This window comes from Acanthaster planci, linkage group LG21, assembly GCF_054643075.1.
Source record: "Acanthaster planci isolate LZ-2023a linkage group LG21, COTS_SCS, whole genome shotgun sequence".
In the NCBI taxonomy this organism is placed as follows: domain Eukaryota; kingdom Metazoa; phylum Echinodermata; class Asteroidea; order Valvatida; family Acanthasteridae; genus Acanthaster; species Acanthaster planci.
This window is the reverse complement of record NC_141797.1, coordinates 7943876-7965647: the sequence shown is the minus strand read 5'-3', so window position 1 is coordinate 7965647 and position 21772 is coordinate 7943876. Positions and strand designations below refer to the sequence as shown.

Here is a 21772-nt window from a genome sequence, read left to right as displayed (position 1 = left end):
TGCGATTACGTTTTACGTGTATTCACGGTGAAGTTCGCCATCTTGCACCACTTCGCGGCACTATACGATCTTTGCTGCCAACTCATTTTATTGGGAAAGGCCACAAATGCTTCATGACAGATGAAAACTGAAACACAAATTTACATGCAAACTGTGCCAATACGATTTTGTCAAAAAGAGCTTTTTACTTTCTTGATGTCACTAAAGGCTGCGTGCTTACCGATGCTTAAGATGGTCCGTGATCGCATTCGGCAGTAGCCACTATGATCTAAATGGCCACAGTCGTGGGCACACGGCCCAAAGACTGTCCACTCAGAGAGGAGACAGTCCCCAGGACACGTCACAAGACACTGCTGGTAGGAGGGCGGTGGAGTGGACAGCAACTCGCGAAGGCACAAACCTGATTGAATCCAGAAAGAGCAGAAATATCACACCGTGTCAAACTTACTTGGCTGCAGCCAGAAATTACACACATGCCTATGGACGAAGTCACAGCCACTCCTCACTGCCGTGTTCTCCCAAATGCAGAACAGCAATTTGGATGTGACTAGTCCAAACACTATTTGAAGCACACAGACATCGTCTCCACAAGAGAACAAGTGAATAAAAGCGACGCCCTTTTTCCAAGGACCTCCTATGGGGTAACACAGCAGGTACTTGTCTTGTTAGCACACGTCTCACATGGAGAATGCATTCAGTTTTGAAAATCTGTGCAACATACGTGCCCCACCAATGGTGGTCACAATGGCATCTCTATTTATCATCAGTGAAGGAGCACTTATAGACTAAGCAGAGTCAGACAGTAGTTGACTCATAGTTACAGCTTCTCTCTCTCTGACAGATTTCGACCAAGGGTCAAGTGTGAGCACTGTTACATGCGTACTCAGGCCACGGCATCCTTACCCAGTTCGACAGTTGTTCCATCGCTCCTCTCGCAATGTACCTCTCGGGTCTGCAGGCCCTTGCCGCACTCGGTGCCGACAACCTCGCAGTCAGTCCAGTTCCCAGCATTCCAGCGGTAGCTGTAGCATGGGGGGAGATCGTCACACGATTCCACTCTGACAACGAGACCTAGTAAATGACGAATACAAAGATGTTGGCTACTTTCTCTTCCAAAAAGATATACTTCACTGCAGCAGAGGTACTGGAGGGAAGGTCGGATAGGGGAATAGTTTAATTAATTGACAACAAAACTTTATGGCATTTGACCTGACTGAAAAATGTGGTTTTTTTTATTGGCTGTTAACCCTAACCCTGCAAGCACAGTGTATAAGGTGAAAAAGTCTGATGTACTTTGATGCACTGGGCAATCAACAGCAGCCGAACAAACTGGCCATGTTGAGACAATGGGAGCTAGTCCCATCGAACAGTGCCACTGTTGGATCTTGTGGTGACTGGCAACCACAGACTCCAAGGATGTTGGCCTTGGGAAAAGTTGACCTGTTGGATCTTGTTACACTATATAGGCAAGCAAGCCACTTCGACAAATAATGCAGACTGATGTGTCTGGCAGGGTTTCTAGACAAAGTTGGCTGGAGGGTTGAAGATTTCTCACCATCTTCATCTGCTTCGCTTGGACACGGAGTGCCACCGTGCGCAGGGAGTCGGACAATGATCTGCATCTGCACCCGCATGCCACTGGCACCGCATGTCTCACTGCAACCAGAGAGGGCGCTCCAGGCCGACAGCCTGCAGTCGATGGGGCAGGGCACATCACAGGCACGCTCGGCAGCTGGCTTGGAGGCTGGGTCGCAGTAGCTCTCATCTGGTGCCATGCCCGTCTCCTTCTCACAGGTGACCTCCCGGTGCTTGATCCCGGCCCCCTGGCCGCATCCCGCTTCTGACACCGAGGACCTGATGCACCCCTGCCAAACCCCGACCTGCCAGGTGTAGCTCTGGCAGGACACGTGCAGGTTGCAGGGCCGTAGCTGTGTCAGTTCGTTCTCTGGAAGGCAGGAGTCCTCTTCCAGATCCGAGTAAGCTGTGATAAACAGAGACATTAAACTCAAAGTGCAACAATCTCAGGAAGAAGTAAAGTTCCATACATGTCTGTTATACATGTCAATGTGAATGCTTAGTAAACGTTTACAATTTTCACTTGCTGTTCTTTAACTTTCATATTCCATCATAAAGAATTAGTTGACAATGAACTTATCTCTAAACATCGTTTTATCAGTAGCTGTCTGCGTTGAAGCAAGATTAGCCACGTTAGGTTTCATCGAAGGCTACTATTTTGATAATACTGCCGTTCCAAAGAGTGTCGGAACATACGAACAGTGGAATGACCAATAATGGGTACCAGTAGGTATAGGAAAATGTATGTATTTGCGCATAAATATTTGCACTTGAAACTTAAACTGTAAAATTTACCTTTTAGCTTCAATATCAGGAAACCATTCTTACCAAGGATCTGTCTGGTCCTCATCTGCGTGCCGCCTTTCTTCCCGCAGCTCTTGGAGCAGGGTCCCCAGTCTGTCCACTCCGAGATGACACAGTCCGTCGGGCAGGGTATCCGGCACTCCTCCTGGTAGGCTGGGGATGCCCCAGGACACTCCTCATCCTCCAGGAGCTCGTCCAAGGCACTCATGCAGTAGACGGTGCGGACATGGCTGCCCTGGCCGCAGTCCGTCTGCCCATGGTTCAGGAAGCACTTGCTCCATCGTGCTGTCAGTGAAATAAAGATCCCTCCTTTGTAATACAGGCATGCCAACCGCTTAATCTTGGCCCAAGAGTGGCTTTGGAGTATATTCCCCGGACAAGTGCACAGATACCTTGCCAGTGTATTTAAGGCAGTACAAAGGGTAACAGTCTGGTTGGTTTAGGGGGGTTCAGGGAGTAATAGGCAAGGAAGTTTACAGAGACAAATCGGTAAACCGCTTGAGGATGGTAGCATTTTTTGCCAAAAATTCTTGCTTTCAAAAAAGGAGAGATACAGTGGTCAGCTTGTCAAATGCAGTACAACATACAAAAACTAATTTAAATTTTTTCAGGTGAATGAGGTATTTCTTTAAAAAACCTATTTTGCAATAATCTGGGAAACTGCCACGATGTGATATTTTGCTATGATGGGGATCATGCACAATGATAAAACTCGACATACGATCTGCCTCTGGCTCCAAAGACTTTTCAGACTTTGTTCATACCAAAAAAACTGGGAATTTGGTACAAACACGTCTGCCAGGCGTGATTTATTGAACCTGTGTTGGTTTTAATAACCTGCTGGTCCTGCGTGTTTGATTACAGATTGGGAAGGAATTCCATGCACAGTTGCCACTGATTTTTCCCAACGATAACACGACATAAAAAGCCACATGTAGCAGGTAAATATTGAGGTATTCACACAAGTAACATTTTTCACATCAATCTCATAGAGTTTGTGCATGGGGTGTCAGATGGCATCCATATATGTGACCCACTCTGTGAAAATGAGTCTTAAGTCACCAGAGCCACTTTGGAGTAAAAAGACCTTTGGAATAATTTTGCAAAGTGTAAATCAATAGGAACCCACAGGATTTTTTACCATGGAGTAGCCACTTTCATCAGGATGCCAAACTGAATGATTCATCAAAACAAAAAACTCAATTTGCTCTTTCCAATACAAATAAAAACTCAAAAGTAGCTCTGGCAACTTAAGACTCATTTTCACAGAGTGGGTCACATATGGAACTCTTTCCACAGACTGCAATATTTTGTATTCACATCCTTCAGCACAAACTGGTGAAGCAAAGGATAACCCTTTTTGTAAAACTTACAGGTGTGCCACCAGGCGCACTCCACGAATTCGCACTCCTTTGCTTCAGCCAGCGGCCCACACTCCTTCCCACCATGGGCCGGCCTCACCAGGATCTCCCTGGATCGGACCTGGATGCCCTCCTGACAGCTCTGAGAGCAGGGAGACCAGCTCTGCCACTCCCCCAGCTGGCAGTCCACGGGACAGGCCAACCAGCAGGCTCTCTTCCTGGGTGGCTCCAGACTCGTTGCATTGACAGCTACGGGAATGAAAGTTTGGCATTTTTCACTGATTGTCTATTACAAAAGGGATTAAATTATAATTGATCCAATACTTTGGCTTGATTGAAACCTATGTACCATGACTAATATTGGATTATTCCTTGACAACAAAATTTAATTAAACATTTAATCAAACAAGAAGGCACAACAGCAGAATGCTTAATCTGTTATTTCAGCTGTCTTTACAACGTATGCCCACAGAATGCGTGAATTAAGCTTTTATCCACAACAGCAAAGGATAGTTCACTCAAGACACCATTGACAATGACCTAGAACAGGTGCCTATGTAGAAGTCTACAGGCATACTTTTATAAGCTTTACCAAAGAATCAGCATCTTCTAAAGACAGCTTCAAACCAGATCCTTCAAAAGCCTCCAACTGGTTTCAGAGGGGTCTGGAGGATTGAGGACATTAGAGTAAAAAGGAATGTGCCATGAACTTCACGCAAAGTGAAGTATACTGGAAGATTTTGTAAGATTCCTGCTAAGAATGCCAAGGGAGTCGAAGCGGCCTTACCAGTAATGCTGCACACTCTTCTTTGTAACATCTTTTTTTGACTCATTAAAATGCATGCACCAGCAACCCATTAAGGTCATACAGAAAGTGTACTAATGCACCTGCCTGAAAGTGGCTTAGACATGGAATACAGGAAGAAGGGACGTGGCAAATGAGGAAACATCTGACAGCTTACGAGAGTTGATGCAGTTATCGTTCGTGACAGGGATACGATCGGAATCTCCTTCCTGGATGCAGTAGACTTGCCTCTTCTGTCGTCCTGCTCCACACGTCTCATCGTTGCTTGGCGACAGCCTGCACGGTTGCCACTCCTGGTATAAATGAAAGTTACAAACACAAGTGTCTCATTATTCAAAGATAGAATCTATAGCCTATAGGTATGGAATTTATCCAGTTTACTAACTAAATCCATGATTTCCTAGATGAAGATCTTATAAATTTTAATCCTTTGGTTAGCTTACATTGTAGACAACATGCACATGTAGTTCTCACACATGCACATGAAACATGTACAGTTGATTAACTTTCTGTTTTCTTTTCCAAGCCACATGGAATGTATAGGCTTTTGGCTAAAAATGGATCAACGCATTGACAAATGCAGAGAATATCGAACACAAACCTATGCAGTAGGTACACATAGCGCAGTCAGTAGGCCCGACACATTACATTACCCTCAACACCACATGTTCAACCCCAGCTTTAGGCAGCCAACTGAGCATGTTTGCTCAAGACCAATGGTGAACCATTATTGAACACGATGCTAATCCATGAGGACTAGAGCAGTGAAGCCGGGTTGGTCACTATCACAAGTAACGTGCAGGTGTCGTATCAAAAAGTACTGATGATCTCTGTGGTTTTACTACAGTTGGTCACATTTCAATGCTAGTGTCTGCACACAAGGTCCACAACAGACTGGCCCCTGCTCAATCAGTGGGTTTTGAATGATCTTTCTTTTCTGTAAATGCAATAATTTGATTTGTTAAATGACCTCTGCGACCCATTCAAAGCGTGGGCAGTCCGGCAGTGGCTCCCCCTCGCATTCCCTCCGCTCAGCCAGGCTCGGGCAGGGCAGCCCTCCGTTTTCTGGCAGCCTCACGATCTCCCGAGTACGGGTCTGCACGGTACCAGTCTGAGCTGGTGCAAGGTGGTTCTGGCAGGTCTGAGAGCAGACTCCCCAGGCGGCCCAGGGCGAAGTCTGGCAGTTGCAGGGGATGGAACAAGTTTCAGCTGATGGGGGCTGCATTCCGCGCTTCTGAGGATCTGAGTCAAAAACAGTTTCAGAACTTAGATTACTACCCAAAATTGAATTGGTTGAAAAAATATCCTCCCAAATTCAGATGTGTAAAATCTATCCCAAATGCTTTGAAATAGTGCAGTCCACAAGAAGTTTCATACAGAACATCCAGTGTCAATATGCACAATGTCCGAGTTTTAAAAAAATTAGAAATAAAAAAGACGGATAAAATTAAATGAGAAAAAAGTGAGTGCTACAAAGAAGCAGAATAACAGATACGTGTAGATGAGACTAAACTGACACCATGGCACTGTGACAGTGACAAAAGACAGAAATTGGTGGCATGCCTTCACAGCCAAGTTGAACTCCTGGAGGCTGATTCATACTCGGCGTGAAAGTGAACAAAAAATGCGAAATTGTGAGGTCTGATCAAATATACACGTTGCAAATTCACGAAAGCTGAACACATTTCAAATTTTGCAACGTTGTCATGACAACCAATTCGCTTTGTTTTCACCTTCGCCTGAAGAATGAACCGGCCTTCCAGTCGATTGTATCAGGTCAACCTATGCCAAGTACCCTGTGTTAGTAGCTGCACCAATGCTACATTTGCCATAAACAATTCATCTAGAAGTAACAAAAGGCAAGCATGCTTGGCCACCTCCATGTACAGAGCATACCTTTTAATTAATGCTAGGATTCAGAAGCATGATTGCTTAATGATTCACATTGGCCCTACGGAAGTAAGATGCTTTTAACTTCAAACATAAAAACCACACAAAACCTACACTTTTCTGTTTGTACACCCATCGAGCATTTGAATTAATGTGTCATTAAAAAATCCATTCACAAGCAAAAGATGTTGCGGAGTAAAAGTCGTCAGATTCTACTCTGTGCAATACACATGTGCACATAAGAAAGCTGCAGACTGCATTATGAGTGTTTGCTTCGAATGAAACAAAATTCAAATCTTTGAGCATGACATTTTCTTCTACATGTAAATATGAGGTAGAAATATCGTAAGGAAATCTACAACATTGGGCCCAAGGTACACATACTGAGTACTTCATACACACATGTACATGTGGTTTTGAGCGAGTATGCCTCACTCAATGTGTTATGCACCATATGGCGAAGAATAGGCTTTTCATGAACATGACACCAACCTTGGTCGTCAGAGCACAGATCGTTGTCAACAACTTCTCCTTGGGCGTCCACACAGGAAATGGATCGGAACCGCTGCCCGAGGCCGCAGCCAACCTTAGCATGCTGTGCTGCCTGCAAGAAAACAAGAACACAGCAGGAGTTGAAGGGTACACAGTAAAGACACCTACCAAAAGCACAGATGAGACACAAATTACTAAGCCTGAAGCTGATCAAAAACCTCTTTATACCATAAAAACATTTGACCAGGACAAACTACACTTTGATAAAAAAAAAGAACAACAACAAAGCACCGGCATATATGCCTGGATTGAAAGTTTACCTTGAAACTGCGACCCAAACTCCTTAAATTCCAATATCCCTGTGGATTATTACTTGGAAACTTCCTGACATAGGCCTAAATGTATGCTAAAAATTACCAACAAGTGTTCTATAGAAAAAGGTACTACATGTAGTTTTACCATTCAAGTGACATCAAGCAAAATACAGTAGCCTCCATGGCACAGGTGCATGTATCAATTAAAAGTTACACAAGTACTGTACAGGACTGTCACGTCTGCACATGTATACATGTATAGTACATGTACTTTCCTAATCCTACATGTACAAAATTCAGTCACTGCGGTCACTTACATGTATGGAGAATTTGAATTGTAAGTACATGTAGCTTTAGTGTATGTAATTTTTAGCTGTTCTATGTGAAATGTTTTATGTATTGTGATTTTTTTAGCTGTATTATTTTTACTACTATACTGGTATTTTTAATATTTTATTTCTACTACCGGTATATTCTTTTTACGAGATATGTGTAGCTGAATAAATAATGAAAGAATGGAATTCACAACAAAAGATCTAAAAGTTTACATTTAAAACTGAGACACATTTATCAAATTTTGACTATGTTTACATGTAGGCTAAAAAGTGCACTCATCCTTTGGAAGCACAGATATTTAGATCCCAAGTTTCATAACAATGTTGTTGTTTTGTGTTGTTTTAATGGCGCCAGTAACTGTACGTTTATCAGCATCACATTACGGAGTTAGGAAGAAGGTCCAGATTTAGAGGCAGGAGGAAACCGGAGTACCCGGAGAAAACCTGCAAGAGCCAGTATGGACTGGAAACCAAATGCACTTAAAGTCTGGGCCAAGCCGGGACTCGAACCCAGGCCTCATTGGTGCAAAGCCAGGAAAGAATTGCTACGCTAACGCGATCCCCCTTTCATAACAATAAGACTTAATTACTCATTTCAGGGCACTGTTAAACCTTTGAATAAACAGTAAAGCTTGGACGCCATTCCACCATGTTTGTCTGTTTGTTTAGTATCAGGGGTGAGATTGACCAATGAAAAAAATAGCTGACAACAGCTGAAAAAAGGCATTAAGAAGCTGAACTGTGAAAATCTCCTATACTTTTGTGCACAACCAGTGAGGGATAAAAACTTGAAATCCAAAACAAGAAAAGCTGAAATCAGCTAAAAAGCTGGGAAATCTCACCCCTGTGGTATTGAAAAATCAGAACTTTTTTATTCATCATCATCACCACAAAAAATTAAATGGATGACAATTTGTGATTCAGTTAGCGTAACTCTGCCTCTAAATCCTACTTGGATACAGCGCTTGCTTTCTTTTCAAAGCTCATTCACACATCAAAGGAAACAAACTGAAACGATCACTAAGAATTAAGTCCTCCATGGCTTGACTTTATAATGATCAACAAGCAGTCTTGTTTCATTAACCAGTCAAAAGGAGTGACCATCAAAATAAAGCTATCTTTTGAGATGAAGAAAAAACCTCTTTGGAGGAAAACTAAACCAAATCTACACAACAACCATCTCAGCTATAGAACAACCAGTCATCGCAGCGAATGAAGCCCCAAGCTTCTTAAGACTGTTCCCCTCCTCCTCGTGTTTTGGACACAGGTGCATTCCGGACAGGATTTACAGTCCAGCTTAGCCATTGTAAGCCTGGATGGATGTTATTCCATTGACACAACATTGGATTGCTGTGATTGGGCCTATTGGGTTTGTTCAGAGGGTGTGAAGGCTGAGCCTTCAGTGTTGTCCTTTTTTGCATCTTAAATACTCAAGGCTGTTTGAAACCGGCTACATGCAGCTTGTGAGGAATACAGTACACAGTGCAGTGCTTAGTGTGAAAAGAAAGCTAGAAATATTGAACATTTCGGTAATGGAACAACTGGAAGAGTATATTATGTACATAAACATGTATGTACTTTGCACATTATGCTATAAAATTTGTACATGTAGCTTTAATTTGTGGCAACTGTAAACCTGTAAAACTTGAGAGAGAGTCTAAAACTGAGAATTGCGTAAATGTAATGTGGTTAATGGCAAGCAGTGGCTTGCCTGCTTTGCTGAACCCATAAAAATGCAGCAGCTAGTGCAGTCCACTAATTCAAACGAGAATTTCTGGCCAGCTCATTAGCATTAAAAGTGCCCCTCCAGTATCTTTTGAAAAAGGAGATTGTATGGCTCCCAAAATGGTGACATTGTGTACATCTTCACCAGAATCAACTCCCTGGGTGTTTGGGCTTTCATCTGAGAGCAGAATGGCTAAAAAATACTGTTGAAAAATGGTCCTAAGTGCCTGAGAAAGTTGAGGGTTGTCACTTGAAAAATGGCTGAAAGCAGACTTTGGAAAAATCACTTTTTGGGGGTAATTTTGTTTTGAGGGAATAACTCAAAATGTAATCGGTTAACCCACAGAAAATTCAAAAGAAAGTGCAAGATTACGGACCATACAATAATTTAACGTGTGTTTCAGATGCCTCAGGGATGTTAGTGGGCCCCGAACAATGCTAACTTGACACTGTTTTCAATGAGGTCTGAATTAGTGGACCAGTATAGTACATTGTGCATTATACTGAGGGTTTATTTGGAAAAGGTACATGTAGTTCTTATCCCAACTAGCCATAGAATTGCCCATTCGCTCCTCACTTTGAAATGAAGTAACTGTTTCTTTCCCTAGAAGGCAGAAAAGGGACATTCCCATGACAAATTAAATGCCGGTACACAAACCAGTGGTGAGTCTATCAAATGCCCAAGTATTATGGTTGAATAATGTTTAATGTACATATGGGGTAAAAATACATGTAGCATTTGCTATTTGGTCAACAATCCTTTACTTGCACTGGTCGGTGCTACAGTAGAGACAAAGTGTCATTATACCAGTTCGTGAAATTTGTCCAACACTAAATACGCTTTTTACGACAGGATTGATAACTGTATTGTATCCACTTTGCAGGCTGATGATTCTAAAGTCATACATGTATGAAGCAATTTCCTGTGATAAAGAGCTGTATAAATTGTAAACTGAACAATGAATTTTTGCTGTTATTGTTTATGTTTTGCCTGTATAATATTATCTTTTTTGATCTCTAAATATTAGAAGAAAAGTTGCATTTTATGATGCCTAATTATCTAAGACAACGAATAAAAACTCAGAAATGTTCAATGGTGTTCACCCAAGGCCTTCAAGAGCTAGGGCTACATTAAACAAACCCAGGAACCAATCCAGTCCACTCATTTCCTGCCTTCCCATTCTCTGATTGCATGCCCCAGACAATAATGCCATGTTTTTTTTCTACAATACAAGTTCCTTGCAGACATGAGCCTTTCACACAGATTAATACAACCAATCCAATTATGCATGCCAAACTAATGATATTGCAAAGCACATTGCCTCTTCAGATCAGGTCATGTTGATAACTTTGTACCGGTAAGTACTGTATTAACCCTCCTTTGGTTTTACAGCACAAATGTGCAGATATGCCCACAGTCACTGGTGAGCATGTATTCCCTATTGTAGTGTCTACATACAGTGTACACCCTAGAGGCTAGAAATTCAGTTTGAGTAAAAACTCACTTTCTCTGACTGAATATGGGAGCCCAGCTCTACGTGTAGCTACTGATAAAAATTTATTCAACTACACGTTGATAAAAACTTACCAGAGTTTACACTTACATGTAAGTGGTTCATTTCCAAAGCATTATTCCAATCTAATCTACATGTACCGGTATACATACATGTAGAATAATTTGTCACTCTGAATCATCTCGTCTCTTGTTTCATTATTGGAAATATTTAAAGCAAGCATCCCAACAAGAATGAAAAATCCTGAATGGTACTTTGATAAATTTTTGGCGAGAAAAAAAGCTTTAATTCACTTTCTGAGTTTGTAGGATGTTTATTTCTATCGTTTTACATAAATTACACACATGTACATTGTACTTGCTCACTCCCATCAATTTAAATAATTTTTCTCTTAAACCTTTGTACAAAAAGCAAATTTTATTGAATGCTCTTCGAGTGGATGACTCACAAGGGGACCTTACAGGTAATGTACGTTCATGGAACATTTACATGTAGTTCCATTTCAAACGTGATTACTTCAGGATTGATCATTTTCCATGATCAGAGTCATACACTATTTATCAGACTGCACATGTGGTCCTATTGACATTCTCTTCCGATGAAGATGGAAAGAGGTTGAATGACTAGTGCATGCGTAACATCACACCTGAAAATGACTTAGCCATGACTCACTCATGAGGTCATAACTTCAGTTGTGCATATTTTCTTCCCCTTCTGTCAGATTGTCTCACAAGCAGGGAGCAAACTTTCTCTGTCTGGGGATTAACCATAACTAATCCACAGGTTTGTATCTAATATTTTGTCAACATCCTTTTTTTCCCCCATGAAAGAGAAAGAAGTACCGAAATATGTGACAGTAAGCATGACACATGTTACAAAAGGAGATTTGCACGAAATACACGTATGAGGTATTTCAAGTGCACGATTCACATCTGAAATCACAGGTGCCATCTCCATACCAAATACAGTCGACTCTCATTAAAAAAACACTGTTATAACAAAATACTTTTATAAAGAACAAATTCTGAGAATCCCACTTTCTTGAATTCTTATGTTCTCCTTTGTTTTTCCACTCCTCTTATAACAAAATTCTGATTATGACAAAGTAATTTGTCTGGTCCGTGCAACTTTGTTGTAACGAGAGTTGACTGTATAATCAAAATATTAATTAGTACTTGGTCAATGTGCAAACACGTGTATCCACACATGTGCTATTAGTTTTAATACCTGTACAGGACATCAGCCATTGAGTTTGACAGGGCACAGAGAAAATGTTGCATTAATTAATGTTATCGAGTTAAAATAATTGATGTGCATGTAATAATGATAATATCCTTATTTTATGCTAAAAGCCATGCCAAAAAGCCAAAGCAAGGCTTTTCACTGTCTCTTTTTGGGGGTAAATTACAAAATGCCAAAATCTTGCTAGTCCTGAGTTAATTTAGTGTGTAAAAAAAACACAAACTTCTGCAATATAAAAGTATGTGTGGGCTCTCTGAAGGGAAATTCAGATTGCAGTAACTAAACACGAAGGTCTGTACAAGGTTCAGGACAACACATTTCATTTTACCAAGTAGTTTCTAAAAAAAAGAAAACTTAGGAATATAATCTCTATCACAAATGCCTACATGTACAATGTACCTGTTCGCATTTGTGAAAGACTAATTTTTGGTACTGGTCCCTCGGACTTGGTTTCTTTGGATTTGGGTCTCCTCAAGTACTAAAACATGTACATGTGCATTGGTAAAGCGCTACATTATAATGAATTCAGCTCTTCCCTACTAACAAATCTGCAGAGTTAGGGTTGAAGGTTCAAAGCATCAAGTGAATTAAAATATATGTATCTAATGTCCTTACCTGCCGACAGCTACTCCACTCCCCAATTTTCCAGGTATAAATTGGCACCATGACCTCAACTTCACAGTCTGGCAATTCTGAGCAGGCCCCTCTCTCAGAGAGATCCCCGCATCCCCGACCACCGTGCCTGGCCGCTGTCAGAACCCGCCTGGTTCTGAACCTGGTTGCAGGGGAGCAGGTGGAACTACATTCCGACCAGCCCGACCAAACAGTCATTGCGCAGTCCTCCGGGCAAGGGTCGCAAGGCCGATACATCGGTTGGGACAAGACTAACGAGGCACAATAATGCATGGGAACCGGCTTGCTCTTTGCGGTGAAAATACACGTAACATTTCTCAGTGTCCGTCCGCAAGAGGTCCTGTTTTTCCTTTCGCAGGGGGTCCATCCATCATGCGACAACCGAAAAAAAACTTGTTGTGATGTGGGTGGGGTTATGCCCCCAGCGTCCCGAGTTCTTTCCTTAGCTCCACCTTCCAGAGGTCCGAGCTTGTTCCCTTTGTGGCCCTTGGATGAGTTTGAAGACTTTGGAAGGCTGTCCATTGAGCCGCAAAGTACTTGCACTGGTCCAGCCAGTGCCAAACTGGCGACGAGCAAAACTTCTACAAAATGTCCCATGACGATTTCAGATTTGGAAGAAAGACAGACCACTGGATGCAACTGATGTTACAAGAGATTCGACTGATGCAAGTTCTCTGCTTATGGACAGCTAGTTTCTACGTTTGAAGACCTTCAGGGGGGAAAAAAGGCAGGTTGACTATGTACATGTACCCTGTCAGTTGTACTTTGTCAATCTTTCCAAACAGTTGCCTGTCAAAATGAGTAATAAAAAGAAATTCTAGGATGCATGTAGCAATTTGGATTAAAGTATGAAAGGACAGTACCATAGTCTCTGAAAATGAGTACATGAAACATTTGAAATAAAATAGATGAACATATCACTTTACATACTGTACGACAAATTCAATTCCTGCAGGATTTGCCATCTCCAGAAGAAATACGTTTAACCCTAACCCCCTACATGCATGTAAAATCATATTGAAATCAGAGGATTTGCAACTGCACTGCCAATACATTTTAAACGGTAAACCTTATGACACATACATTGTATATACATGTATGTTACTTCTTAGTTGATGAAATAATACTTTCTACAGTCAAGTTTTAGCAAAGCGCCTTAATTAATGACCAGAAATTGTTACCTCAAATGAAAATAATCACAAATTTGCAAGCTAAATACATGTACAATAGCACATTAAGTACAACTTATATGCAACTACATGTACATGTACAAGTAAAAAAATATGGAAGGCTGCGTAGCAGAATATTGACAAGAATATAATACACAGAACTGAATCTGCTTGCTCTGAAGAAGGTACTAAGTTACCAAAAGCTCAGCAATTACATATTCCAGAGCACTGATTTTTATATTATATTCTTGTCAATATTAGCTACAGTACAAGTAGGCCTGGTAATGGAAGTACCAGCAGTCACGGCAGTGACCAACTGATATTTATAAGGATGCACAAAAAAAATGTGTTTGTCGTGCTACTTGGACAAACAGAACCGACATAATAGAGTAATCCACAGATACAACAAGATATTAAATGGAAGTCTTGTTAAGTTGTTGGCCAAACAATAAAAATAAAATAAAACAATGATAAAAACACCCCTATGCAACAACTTGGCCCTAAAAACAAACAAACGAAAAACGAGAACAAATCCCCAATCCTGATTTCCATAAGATACATGAATAAACATTTTGTGACAAACATTCACAGGGTCTCCGAAAAACCTCATGCATACTTGAGTTAATGCATTAGCCATTACTTTAGTCATACCATGTCGCTGACTCGCGTACAGAAAACAAATAAACACGACAATCCACACACTATACAGACAAAATTTGACAGCTGAAAACTGCGCCAAGGTTTATCTAAAAACACTTACCATACATACACGGTGAAGTTTCAATCCTTGCCATGACATTCAGGTATCTCTTTAATGAACTTAGACTTCATTAAGGGCACGCTTTAAAGGTATTCTGAAAATTCTCCATGAGAGCTTTCAAAACACCAAGCTCGCGCCCGCTGGAAATGGAACTTGGAAGTGCGGCGATGAACGTGTCGTCTGCAAATCTTCGCGAAGATTTTAAGCCACCTGCCACATAAAAACGATATAGCTGGTACTCGTCGTCAATTGCCGTATGCATAACATACCTGTAGGGGCCAATTAAACGTCAAGTGAGATTGTTCCATCTTGATTAGGTAGGTATGGTACCGAAGAAAATCTCTGTAAATTTTTGAAAAGCAAAAATACTCTCTATTTCGCTTACTTGTTTTGCTAAGTTAATACCCAAGTGTTGATTACGCGACAAGATGTTTCTTGAAATTCAGTTGCGTGAGAAAACGAGACCAAGTAGTACTTCCATTTCCATCGGAAGTTTCTAATAAAAGTTAACTAAGTCTTCCCTGTACGACAATGTAGTCGTCCAATGAAAAATACAGAACACGTCAACAAACAAAATGGACGACAGAGGGGGTCGACCGCGCAATGGTTTGTGAATTGTTTCAAATTTGTATTGACTTACTGTTTTTGTAACACTCAATTTCTGACCAAAAATTAGATTTTATTGAACATGCTAATTTGATATGATATATGCCCTCTACAAACTATTTGCGTATTTTAAAGGCAGTTTCACAAGTTCAGCGTCAAGGAAGTTTTCTGTAGTCAGGTAGTCTTTAGTTAGAAAAAAAATGGGGGGGGGGGGAGTTCACATACCCACCGGTACCTAAGCAATGTACTCCCTTCAACGAAGATTTCTGTAGTCTTTAGACCCTAGTTCAGGCATGGCTTCTGTCTTTTTTTTTTATTTCAGGGCGGGGTGGGGCGGCCAGCACAGAAGACATGCTGGAGGCAGAGAACAACCGACTGCAGGAGGGGCTGTCGTCAAAAGTCTCCACACTCAAATCGGTGAGGGTTCGGAATGGGACTCGTTGCGTCTTTGTTAGACTTCGTCAGGGTGTTGCGGCTCTACAGATTTTGTGCATGTATTATCGGGCACATTTGGTGAACGAGCACTGTTGGTTGATTATGGATAATATTGACCTCAAGTAGTCCTCTTTTTCAAAATGACCTTCCACAGCTGTGAATTAGGAAGAAAAGGTGACAAAGGATGCCAATGGGGTGGACCAGATTTTATACCGGATAGACCGATAGCGCAGCACGATCAAGTGATCGTGCATATCTACTGATTGCACAACGTGCACATGCATAGACACATTGAATGAAAATTGGTCCTAAACCATTTCCAAATCATGCACTTGATCTACACATGATAATTGTGACGGCACACGTTGAAAATGGTGATCTGTAGAAGGGAGGAGTTGTGCAGAAATGTTGACACATACCCGGTGTAAAAATCTAGGAGTCGTTTTTCCATTTTTACACGTGACGTCTGACAGGACATGATGCAGTCGGGGTCAGGCATCTGGTTCCCGCGCTGGGCTAATGGTAGAGCGGCATGTTGTACCAGGCGCCAGAAGAATAAATGTTTGGCACCCTTGATCAATCATCGCAATGGTGCGATCACATCAGTCTATCTTGTTTGAAATCTGCGACTCAGATCATTTTCCAAAACACAACTTCGGCTCAGTCTCAGGCTTCAACTGTTTTTTTTACTAATCAAATAAGATGCAAGAAAGCCAAGAATTACGGTAATCCAATGTAATTTAAACACTTCAGGCCTACAATCAGGGATTGGTTTTGGGAACGAAGCCTGTTTTTTTTACTAATCAAATAAGATGCAAGAAAGCCAAGAATTACGGTAATCCAATGTAATTTAAACACTTCAGGCCTACAATCGGGAATTGGTTTTTGGGAACGAAGCCTGAGACGGAGATGAAGTTCAATATTGGAAAACGGCCTTGGCCTCCCAACTGTGAATTAGAAAGTTCAATGGGCTGAAAGTGAAATTATTGGATAGTACAAGATCAAGCAACCGACAGTGTAGTCCATCACAAGTCCCTGTAAGTCCCTGTGAGTCCATCACAAGTTCCTGTGAGTCCATCACAAGTCCCTATAAGTCCCTGTGAGTCCATCACAAGTTCCTGTGAGTCCATCACAAGTCCATCACAAGTCATTCAGTCTTAAGTCAATTCACAAGCTATTCAAATAAAATATGACAAAAGCATTCTTTTGTCATTGTTCACCCCGTTACTTATGACTGGCCCCGTGAAGGGACTTGTGGCTGGACTTGCGAAGTGACTAGTGAAAGGACTTGTGAAGGTCTCGAATACAACACTGGCAACCGATCACACAAAGATCAAGCAATCAGATTGACTGATTTTACCTACAAATTCTGATAATACCAGAGTTGCCAGTGACAAATCATTCTCAAGTCATATTGCATTTCAGGTACCAAGAAGTGGGCGAAGAACGACAACAGGTGTAGAGCTCTTGTCACAATTCATTTGAAAAAGCTTGCAACTTGAGAACTGTGAACAGCATGCTGTGAAAACATTTTCCCAAGTGCTCTTTTCTGCCATTTTTTTTAAAAGTTGTTTCCTTACAAATGTTCTCCAAATACTCTTGCATTGTTAAGTTAAACCTCACTATTTGATGAAATTTTCAGCTTGCATTAGATATCGAAGGAGAAACCAAGGATCAGAACAGATACTTGGATAGCATGGTAAGTTATCATGTGCTGCTCTGATTTTCAACAGTTGCATTAACCCTCCTGTGCTGAAGTCACTCTTTGGGTCACTTGGTAAACACCTCAAAGAAGCACAGCTGTGTCCTGTTGTGCACTGCACCAACATACAAGAGAGTGACCTTGGGCACTTGTGCATATTTGTGCTGTAAAACTAAAGGAGGGTTTATAAGAACAATAAGATAGTAATAACTATTTGTATAGCATCCTCCTGTAACTGATCTGACTCTCAGTGCACTTTCCATCATATTACCCCTGCACACTGGGCCCCAAAACAGTCCTATAAACTAGTCCAACGCCCTGGGGAGTATTCGCTCTTTGCACACTGCCTCCATAGGCATGCAGAGCCTCAATCTGGCAGCTTCACACAAATATAGCTGGTTGAGTGAGTCTTGGGTATGTTGCTTAGTAATTTTGTACGTGCTGCATTTGTTCTTAAACCATGCTATTGGATATTTTTAAAAAGCAAAGCTGTGTTGAAGCGATTCTGACGTGATTCTACAAGCTGCCAGTTCGAGGCTCTGCATGCCTATGGCGGCAGCGTGCAAAGAGTGAATACAAGGAGCTTTGAAATTGTTTGACAATGTGAGACCCTTTTTAAGAATACATTATTATTATGACAGCCATCGGTACAACCACTTCAGATGCTCCAGGTTAATCAACCACAAATAACTCTCTGCCCTCGTAGGGTACCCATTTATACTCCTGGGTGGAGAAAGGCAAATGAAGGTAAAGTGATTTGCCCTAGGTCACAACACATTTCCCACGGCAGGATTCGAACATCTGATGTTACAATTCATGTTAGTGCAACAAGGTCCTATCTCGTGTACAACACCAATGCAAGTTACGACCTTGTTGCACTGAAACAAACTGGAAGTTACAAGCCCTACCTACTAGGCCATAAAGCCCTGACACACCCTTACGTGCATGAGATCTTGCAGTTAATTTGGTTCAATTGCAACTCGTCTAGGATGGAGACTTTGACAGCTCAGCGGGTCTCCTCGGAGGGACAATCAAGCGTTTTGACACCATGCTTGGCGCCGGCAGGAACAACCGACGTCTGATGTGTTACCTGATCGCCATCATTGTCGGAATATTCATCCTTGCCTACTTTCTCATGACCAGGGTCACCAGATAATTTGTCTGAAAATGGCTATGAATTATTCATACACTAATTTAAAACTTTCAGATTGGTTCATTGAGACACTGAATAATTCATCAGCTCTCCCATTTGTTTTTCAAAGAAATGAATGGGTCCTTGCTGCTGAATAATTCATTGGCAAATAATTTACACCCTTCGTGTGTCTAGTACCTTGCAGACTGTTTCTGTTCTTGTTCTGTTTCCTTGATAGTAGGAAAAAAAAGTGAAATGTGATAAAAAAAAGTCTTAACTTTTGAACTATTGTTTGTTGGCTTTGTAATTGTTTTGTTCAGTTTTATTATTTTTTCTTCAAATTTAAACATTTTTGCCGAAGCGACTCAGATTAATTCAGAGTCTATTTTCTGCAGTTAAATCAGTAGTTCAAAGCAGTGTCCAATGAATATTTTTTGGGGACTTCACTCCCAAGAAATTCAAATGATGACCCAGTTTGGGGGTGTGGTAAGTGTTGGTGATACCTCAACTTTGGTGTTAAATACTCATTCTCAAAGTTAAAAATAATTACACATAGATCAAGGGATGGGCCATGTGAAAAATGTTTGTGGGATTTATTTGGGTCTTGGTACAAGGCAATGTTTCAGATTCTGGTCACAAGGAGACTTGGGGAGGTTTGCTCTATTGCCCTTTTCCAATGGTGGGATTCTTTGCTTTCAGAAATGCAATTGCAACGTACTGAACCAAGACTAGTGAGCTCTTATTCAAGTGCCAATCAAGAATTGGAGTTTACACTGCACAGGAACTGAGATATTGAAAAGGCTTTACTAATTTATGGTATTAGTGATGTTTAATACTCATAAGGCTTTGAGGTGCACTTGTGTAAATCCATCAGGTACATTTGTACAAATTATAAAGAGTGAATATTGTCTTTACGCGGCTTAACATTTCGCTTTCACATTTATGGGCTACCGTTTCTGGCTTTGACATGAGAGAAATTAGGCACTTGTGGCTGTCTATTGCTCAAGAAAAAGGTCTACCAGTTATCAGGAGAGAAATGCAAACATGTTTAGTCGGGTGGTGGTGATGGCATTCTTGCCAGTGTTGGTGATCAAAACACGCCGTGGCAAAGTTGCTGCCGTCTGGAAAAGGATTTCACAAGTGGCATTCAGTCTGCTCTTCAGTGGCTAGTTGGAGCTCGATTGTAAAAAAAAAACTCAATAACTGCTGATCTTGTTTCACATGTACTCAGACATGGCTGAGATGGATTTGTATTTACACGTATTAAATGTAAATGAACATGGTTAACATGAACCTTTGTGGTGGAAAAAAAATCCATACTTTTCCTCATTTGGTTAATGCTATCATGTGTAGAAATATAGTGTACATTAATGTATATTTTATTCATTTTTGTTAGATGCAAAGGCATTAAAATGTGAAGCTGGTAATGGCAGAAAAAATCAAAGTTGAATGCCAGGATCTTGTTGTGTTTCAAGTTTTATTTTGTCATGCTGTCATTAACTGCAAAATTTTTTGTCATCACATCTGTAATACTTGCAATTCACAAAAGTGCGCCCCCAAGAGTTTGTCAATCCTTTCCGAAGGCTCATTGGGTCGACAGATTTTGCGCATCGTGATTGGCCAACGCATTGCAAACTCTTGGTGGCGCACTTTTGTAAATCGCCCGTATTGACTGCAAAACTTGATACAATAATGAACCCCTTACGTAAATTTCAAGGCAAAAAAAAAATGTGCTTTGAGGTACGCTTATTACGGGTTATTCAAATTGTACTTAAATTATTAAAACCACTTGTACACTTCTTATCTTCAATTCAAAAGATATATCAGACTCAACCCACTCTGGGTTCAGCATACTAATTGGAAGCAGAGTTTTCACCAAAGCGGAGGGTACATTCCAACATGCATGCCTAGGTCATGTTTTATAAAATTTTAAACTCAGTACAGCAATGCTGAAATTTTAAACTCCAGAAACCCTTGCTCCACAAATGCCAAACTGCAAAAAACATGAACTTTATCCAGCAACTTGTTAGGAGGAAAGTGCTAAGCTTAGGTTGGCCAAGAAAGGACATCAAAATTGTGTAAATTTCTTGACCTTTCTCAATGCTGCAGATTACTTGTAAGGAATCTGAAATAAGAATTCATGCCATCATAAAAATCATAAAAAAGTAGCAAGGCAGAAAAAAAGTAGCAAGGCACAACAAACCATCCCAACGTGAGCAAAATGTATTGCGAGTACATTTCCAATGGCAACAAATTGATGATGCGCCATTTTGGCCACAAACTAAAGATCCCAAATGATAAAACTTTCTCTATGCCTCAAACCCTTGTATGAGGACATCCCCTGGTGTGCGAACATGCCCTTATTTTGTATAAGGACATCATGGCAACCAACAGATGCCATTTCCTAGGTAAAATCACCCAGGGTATTGGTGATACGAAGTCCCATTAAAAACATAATCTGAAACCATTTTAAGACCGGGGCCAAAAAGATCACTTCCTTCCTGGAAACTAGCTAGGGCCCTTTTCCAATACTCAACTTGGGCTCCGTCTCAGGCTTTGTTCCCAAAACCAATCCCCGATTGTGGGCCTGAAGCATTTAAATTAAATTGGATTACTGTAATTTCTGGCTCTCTTGCATTTTATTTGTTTTGTGGCACTATTAAACTAATTACTGCGCTTACAGCTTCAACGTCAGCTAGTAAAAAAACAGTTGAAGCCCGAGACAGAGACGAAGTTGAGTATTGGAAAATGGCCTGGGATTACAACTGGCCTGTTTATTTCAAACTGAACTTAAATGGCACTTTAAAGCAATCTACATGTACTTTTTACAGCTACAATGTAAATTTAACCAAACTAAATGCTCTAAAATTACTCCCCAATATTCTAAAAACCTGTCCATTTGTATAAGAAACTTGTTAACAGTGGGATTGTTGTCAAGTTGAATTTTGCATCTTGGCGGGCAATATTAAGTGTAAAAGGATATTAAGAGAAATACTAGATACATATTCAATATTGCTATGAATAAGTAATTAGAATAACATGAATATTCAGGATGAGCTTAAGCCTGTATGTACATGTAAGTGTGGATGCTTTGTCGAAGAATGTCCCCTGTCCATCCAATGCATGTACAGGTATCATAATTAACAACGCGTCTAAGCTCAACAGGGCAATAATGTCACAGAGCTGCTGAGCAAACTTGCTTAGCAAAAAGTATTCGTCTCATAACCTGCCACAGCTCATGCACAAACAGGTACAATTTGGCCGGTATCCTGTTTTTT

The 21772-nt window shown here is 41.0% G+C and overlaps 2 protein-coding genes across 3 annotated transcripts in view; one reads left to right on the top strand and one right to left on the bottom strand.

Moving 5' to 3' along the window:
• The window catches only part of LOC110984030 (thrombospondin type-1 domain-containing protein 7A-like), a 28993-nt gene extending 14169 nt beyond the window's left edge, over window positions 1–14824 (bottom strand). Inside the window, exons 1-10 of one of the 2 annotated variants that reach the window (XM_022243816.2) lie at window positions 14620–14824; window positions 12673–13479; window positions 6928–7039; window positions 5516–5787; window positions 4703–4838; window positions 3753–3989; window positions 2404–2664; window positions 1556–1981; window positions 904–1071; window positions 221–400 (exon numbers count right to left, since the gene is read on the bottom strand). In XM_022243816.2, coding sequence (XP_022099508.2) covers window positions 221–400; window positions 904–1071; window positions 1556–1981; window positions 2404–2664; window positions 3753–3989; window positions 4703–4838; window positions 5516–5787; window positions 6928–7039; window positions 12673–13287 — 2407 coding nt within the window. In that variant the 5' untranslated portion in view covers window positions 13288–13479; window positions 14620–14824. The remainder of the gene's footprint in view (window positions 1–220; window positions 401–903; window positions 1072–1555; window positions 1982–2403; window positions 2665–3752; window positions 3990–4702; window positions 4839–5515; window positions 5788–6927; window positions 7040–12672; window positions 13480–14619) is intronic. The other variant, XM_022243817.2, reaches the window with a different exon arrangement.
• Window positions 14825–15141: 317 nt separating this feature from the next.
• On the top strand, window positions 15142–19932 carry LOC110984037 (BET1-like protein). Its single transcript, XM_022243826.2, has 4 exons — window positions 15142–15225; window positions 15548–15642; window positions 17303–17359; window positions 18351–19932. Exons 1-4 carry the CDS (start codon window positions 15195–15197, stop codon window positions 18516–18518), a joined length of 351 nt encoding a protein of 116 aa, XP_022099518.1. The 5' UTR covers window positions 15142–15194; the 3' UTR covers window positions 18519–19932.
• The last annotated feature ends 1840 nt before the right edge of the window (window positions 19933–21772 follow it).